Here is a 5,640-nt window from a genome sequence, read left to right on the forward strand (position 1 = left end):
ACCCCCCAGGCCGGACACTGCGCACCATAGACCACCTGTCAAGTAAGGCCGGACAAGAAGCGCAGCGTTAAGGGGAGGCCGGCCATGAAGAGCGTTTGGCTGAGAGGGGACAGGTGAGTGAGGGGTTAAGGTGCAGGGAGGCTAGAAAGGGCGCGGGTAGTCAGGGGAACAGGGGGAGGGGCTGCCGGCCAGAGTGAGGAGGAGGCGGGGGGCAGAGGCATTCGGCCAGGGAAAGCAAACGGAGCGGCAGCATGTCGGAGCGGCCGTTATCAGTAGAGGAGATGTTGGAGTGGCTGCGCAGGGAGGCGGAGGTGCGGGGGCCTGGCTGGTTGCAGGAGCAGGTGGGTGCGTGCGTCATTGCCCCTGCTTCTGCAGCTACCCCCACTGTGAGGGCTGTCCGGCCGCGGCGGGGTGTCCCACCGGCGCGCCTTAGTCCTGACTGCACCCCCAGGGTCCGGCGCCGAGTGGGGAGCCCCTCCAGGGACCCTCCGCGGCGGAGAGGGTCTGCTCAGCCTTCAGCAGGGCGCTCTCGTCGCGGGAGGAATCCCAGTACACGGCGGGGCCCGGAGCGGAGTGGGACGCCCCTTCCCCCACTCTCACCTGCTAGTCCTGAGGATGCGGGACCAGGAACGGTGGACCGGCCCAGTCCAGGTCCCAGCGGGCGGTCTACTCAGCGGGGTGAGGAGATCCATGTGCGGCGGGTTGCGCAGTCGGAGCAGGAAGAGCTGTGCAGGCCCAGTGCAGGAGCGGGAGCGGCGGCAGAGGACCGGAGGCCAGTCAGCATCATCCAGCGGGCAGTTCGAGACGTCCGGGAGGAGTCGCCTTCTACGTCCAGGAGGAGTGCCGAAGTAGAGGATGTGCGGCGGGAGTCAGGATCTGCGGCAGCGGGAATCACAGCGCCCGTGGTGCCTGGTGAGACTAATTGGGGTCCCTTATTAGCGCAGGGTTTCCCGGTGGGTAGTGTTGGGGGGGGGGTGGCCATGGGCGATTTAGGTAAGGGTTTGGGGCAGTTGCTGGGGGGTTTGGCGGGGTGGTTGGCTAGTTTGGGGTCTGCGGGCGGGTCGCCATTGCCGGCGTGGGGGGTGGTGCCGGGACCGGTGGCGGGGTCGAGTGGGGGAGTGGTGTCGGTGGAGACGCAAGTTGGGGGTGAGGAAGAGGGCCAGAGGTTAGATGATAGAGCGCGTGGGGAGGTGTATGTGTGCTTTGAGGGCCCGTTGGGGGCCCATTTGAAGCAGGAGGTAAAGGAAAAGATCTGGAAAGGGGAATATGTGGAGATTTTTTCCTTGCTTCCTTTGGAACGGTTTAATTTGGATAGGGGGAAGAAAGATGAGGGAAAGAAAGAGGATGAGGAGAAGCGGCGGCATAGGTTAATTCCCCGCACATTTGCTAATTGGCTGCAAGCGTTTGCCATATTAGCAAGTGTCATTGGGGAGAAGGCTCCGGAATGTTGTTCGGCGTTGTTCTGTTACCAGGATGCGATAGGGGAGGCGTATCGGGTGTACGGCGGTGTGGGGTGGCTCCGTTATGACGAGCAGTTTCGGCAACGGAAGGCGGTTAGGTCAGATATACGGTGGGACCACAAAGACATTGGGTTGTGGTTGAAGGTGACGGCTCCGCCTAGGGCTGGGCAGTCCTTTCGGTCAGAGCCTGGGGGATCATCCCCGGGGGCATTGGCGGCAGCATCTGCGAAAGGGTTATGTTTCCTCTTTAATGAGGGGAACTGCAGATTTGGAGCTAAGTGCAAATTCAAGCATGAATGCTCAGGGTGTGGAGGGGCACATGGGGTTAGCCGTTGCTTTAGGGGCGGAAGGCAGAAGGGGGGGGATGGTGTTGGAAAGGGGTCGGACGCCGGTGCGGGTGGAAAGGATGCAGGAATTTCTAGATAGGTACCCGGACCGGGCGGCGGCCAGGCTATTGGGGGAGGGTTTTAGGTGGGGTTTTCGCATCCCGGCAGAGGTAACGGCGGGGCCTGTGGTTCATAAGAATCTTAGGTCCGCGCTTGAGCATGCGGATGTGGTGACCGAGAAGTTGAATAGGGAGGTTGCGTTGGGGCGGATGGCGGGCCCGTTTAAGGTGCCGCCGCTTCCGAGCCTGAGGGTGTCTCCTTTGGGGGTGGTGCCCAAGAAGGAGCCGAATAAGTTTCGGCTCATTCATCATTTGTCTTTTCCGAAGGGTGCGTCGGTCAATGATGGTATAGATCCTGAATTGTGTTCGGTGGTGTATACGTCATTTGATGCGGCTGTTGGATGGGTGAGACGGTGTGGGCAGGGGGCGCTGTTGGCGAAAGTTGATGTTGAAGCGGCGTTTCGGTTGCTTCCGGTGCATGTGGAGAGCATGGGTTTGTTGGGATGTTATTGGGGGGGGGAGTATTTTGTGGATAGATGTTTGCCTATGGGGTGCTCTCTCTCGTGTGCGTATTTTGAGGCGTTCAGTTCATTTTTGGAGTGGGTGGTGGTGGAGGTTTCGGGTTGTGCGTCGGTTATCCACTATCTAGATGACTTTTTGTGTTTGGGCCCGGCGAATTCTCGGGTATGTTCTTTGTTGTTACACACGGTTCAGTCGGTTTTTGCACGTTTTGGGGTGCCGCTAGCGGTGGAGAAGACGGTGGGCCCTGTTACCGAGTTGTGTTTTCTGGGGATTGTTATAGACACGGTCAGGATGGAGTGTCGGCTTCCGGCGGACAAGTTGCTGGATTTGAGGCGTGAGATCAGTCAGGCCATAGGGAGGGAGAAGATTAGGTTGCGGGAGCTGCAGTCATTGTTGGGGAAGCTTAATTTTGCGTGTCAAATTATGCCGATGGGGAGGATTTTTTGTAGACGGCTGGCTGCCGCTACAGCCGGGGTGTCAGCGCCGTATCACTTTATTAGGTTGCGGAAAGAGTTGAAGGGCGATTTAAGGGTGTGGGCAGAGTTTTTGGAACGTTATAATGGTAGAACGTTGATTATGGGGGAGGTTTGCGATTGTGCAGATTTTGAGTTGTATACGGATGCGTCTGGGGGGGTGGGTTTTGGTGCTTACTGTCAGGGGCAGTGGTGTGCGGGCGGATGGCCGGAGTCGTGGGTGGAGCGCGGTTGGGTGTCAAATATTGCGCTGTTGGAGTTGTTTCCTATTGTGATGGCGGTTGTATTGTGGGGGGATAGGTTTGCGAATAGGAAGGTGCGCTTTAATTGTGACAATTTGGGGGTTGTTCAGGCTATTAACAGCCTGTCAGCGTCCTCCCCTCCGGTGGTTAGGCTGTTACAGTTTTTGGTGTTGCAGTGTTTGTCAATTAATGTTTGGGTGGTGGCGAGGCATGTGGCGGGTGTGACTAATTCTGTGGCGGACTCTCTTTCTCGTTTACAGTGGGACCGGTTCCGGCTTCTTGTTCCAGAAGCGGAGTTGGAGGGTCTGGAGTGTCCGTCGTGGCTGTGGGGGATCTTGGAGGAGAGGTGATGGGGTTGCTTAGGGATTCGCTGAGCCCTGGTACGTGGAAGGAGTATGGGAAGGCGTGGGACATCTGGGAGAGGTGGATTGGTGACTGGGGTTCGGGTGGGGAAGATGGGGGGGTCAAGCTGGTGATGTTGTTAGGGCATTTGAAAGGGGAGGGGTGGTCGGTGTCAAGGGTCAGTCGTTTAGTTGCGGGTATAGCTTTTGGTTTTCGGCTGCGGGGGTTGGAGGATTTAACTAAATGTTTCTTAGTGCGGCAGGTTTTGAAAGGCTGGCGCAGGGGGGCGGGTAGGGTGACAGATAGTAGGAGACCGGTTTCGTTTGATTTGTTGGTTCGGATGGGGGAGAAGTTGCGTATGGTGTGTAGCTTGGGAGGGGAGTTGGAGTTGTTTAAGGCGGCATTTGCGTTGGCATTTTTTGGGGCGTTCAGGTTGGGTGAGTTGGTGAGCGGCAGTGTTTGTCGTGCGGGGGGGTTGCTTGGTGAGGACGTGGAGCTTAGGGAGGATAGGGTCGTTGTGCGGATTCGCAGGTCTAAGACGGATCAGGAGGGCAGGGGTCGACAGGTTACGTTGTTTTCTGTTACGGGTTGTGGTATGTGCCCGGTTCAGTGTGTAGGGAGGTACTGGTCAGGCAGGGTGGCGGAGGGGTTGCCGTTTTTTCGTCATGCGGATGGTTCGTTTCTGTCGAGATTTCAGTTCTTAGCGGTGTTTAGGAAATGTTTGCGGAGTTTGGGGGTGAATGATAAGGATTATTCTGGGCATTCGTTCCGGATTGGGGCCGCGACTGAGGCGGCGAGATTAGGGGTCAGTGACGAAGTTATTATGAGGATTGGGCGTTGGGAGTCGGCGCGATTCAGGTCTTATGTTAGGCTGGGTCTTTTGTAATTGTGGATATGTAGTTGGGGGGGCTGAGTTAATTTTGTTTTTGTTTGATTGCAGGTTTTCCGGTGGCCTTGGTCTGGATTTTAGGACATTCCTATGTGTTCTGGGGGGCGATTAGAGCCGATGTTAGGCCGAATGGCCGCCAGCTGGGGCTGAGCTCGGCGGTGGCTACGGTCAGGTGGTTAGGGGTTAGAGGAATGTTGTGGGGTGGGGTTTTGCGGGAGGTGCAGCGTTTTTCACGGTTGGACAGGCCTCCGGATGTGTTGGTGCTTCATGTGGGGGGCAACGATTTAGGGAGGCGGCCGTTTAGGGAGTTGGTGCGAGATGTGAAGTTCGACCTGCTGAGGATTTGGGCGTTATTTCCGGGTGTTGTTACGGTGTGGTCTGACATAGTGCCGCGTAAGTCGTGGAGGGAGGCCAGGTCGGTCGAGAGCATTAATAAAGCCCGGATCAAGGTGAATAGGGCGGTGGGCAGGTTTATGGCGCGGAATGGGGCTGTGGCGGTACGTCATGAGGAGTTGGAAAAAGGAGTCGGTGCATTTTGGAGGGCGGATGGAGTGCATTTGAATGCGGTAGGGACTGATCTGTGGTCTTTGGGGATCCAAAATGGAGTGGAGATAGCGTTACGGATGTGGAGGGACGCGCAGGCTTGAGGAGGTCAAGCTGCGCGTTCTTGGAGGCGGGGGAGGTCCTGGAAGTAAAAAATATGGTGGTATCTGAGGATGGGAGGGCCCCGCGGTAGGGGCTGGACTCTCATGGAGGAGCCGGTACTAACGACCTAGGCGTCCATCAGTTGCTGCCTCCGAGCTGGGTTCAACGGCTGGGGGCAAGATGGAGTCGTAGGTTTGTTACGGTGTTGATGAGGTCATTGGGGCTTCTAGGACCTCCCTCGTCATTGGTTAATTTATTAAGTTATGTTATGTATTTAATTAATAAACGGCTGCTGTGGCCGATTAAATCCAAGCAGTTGTGTCGTGTGGTTATTTATATGGGGGCTGGGAGGGAGTTACGTATTATGTGGGGATGAGGGACTGACCATATAGCCAATACACTCTTCAAGTAAGGCCGGACAAGAAGCGCAGCGTTAAGGGGAGGCCGGCCATGAAGAGCGTTTGGCTGAGAGGGGACAGGTGAGTGAGGGGTTAAGGTGCAGGGAGGCTAGAAAGGGCGCGGGTAGTCAGGGGAACAGGGGGAGGGGCTGCCGGCCAGAGTGAGGAGGAGGCGGGGGGCAGAGGCATTCGGCCAGGGAAAGCAAACGCCCACCCTCCCGTCCCTATGTAGGGCAGTGATAAAAAAAAAAAAAAAAAGAGAAAGGGGGTATGGAATGGGGTGT

At 56.9% G+C, this 5,640-nt stretch overlaps 1 protein-coding gene across 3 annotated transcripts; it reads left to right on the plus strand.

The window, feature by feature from the left end:
- Positions 1–206: 206 nt before the first annotated feature.
- Positions 207–5,057, plus strand: LOC122928907. Of its 3 annotated transcripts, XM_044282222.1 has the most exons (3): positions 207–912; positions 3,343–3,462; positions 4,365–5,057. In XM_044282222.1, the coding sequence occupies exons 1-3, from the start codon at positions 252–254 to the stop codon at positions 4,958–4,960; spliced, it is 1,377 nt and encodes a 458-aa protein (XP_044138157.1). In that variant the 5' UTR covers positions 207–251; the 3' UTR covers positions 4,961–5,057. The 3 variants fall into 3 exon arrangements, with proteins under 3 accessions (XP_044138157.1, XP_044138158.1, XP_044138156.1); XM_044282223.1 differs by lacking the exon at positions 3,343–3,462; XM_044282221.1 differs by lacking the exon at positions 207–912 and having other exon boundaries at positions 1,085–3,462.
- Positions 5,058–5,640: the final 583 nt, after the last annotated feature.

The sequence above is a fragment of the Bufo gargarizans genome, chromosome 2, assembly GCF_014858855.1.
Source record: "Bufo gargarizans isolate SCDJY-AF-19 chromosome 2, ASM1485885v1, whole genome shotgun sequence".
NCBI lineage: Eukaryota > Metazoa > Chordata > Amphibia > Anura > Bufonidae > Bufo > Bufo gargarizans.

Bases quoted from the DNA above. Each gene is read 5' to 3' on its own strand.
- LOC122928907 (XM_044282221.1), top strand. From the start codon at position 1,711: ATGAGGGGAACTGCAGATTTGGAGCTAAGTGCAAATTCAAGCATGAAT.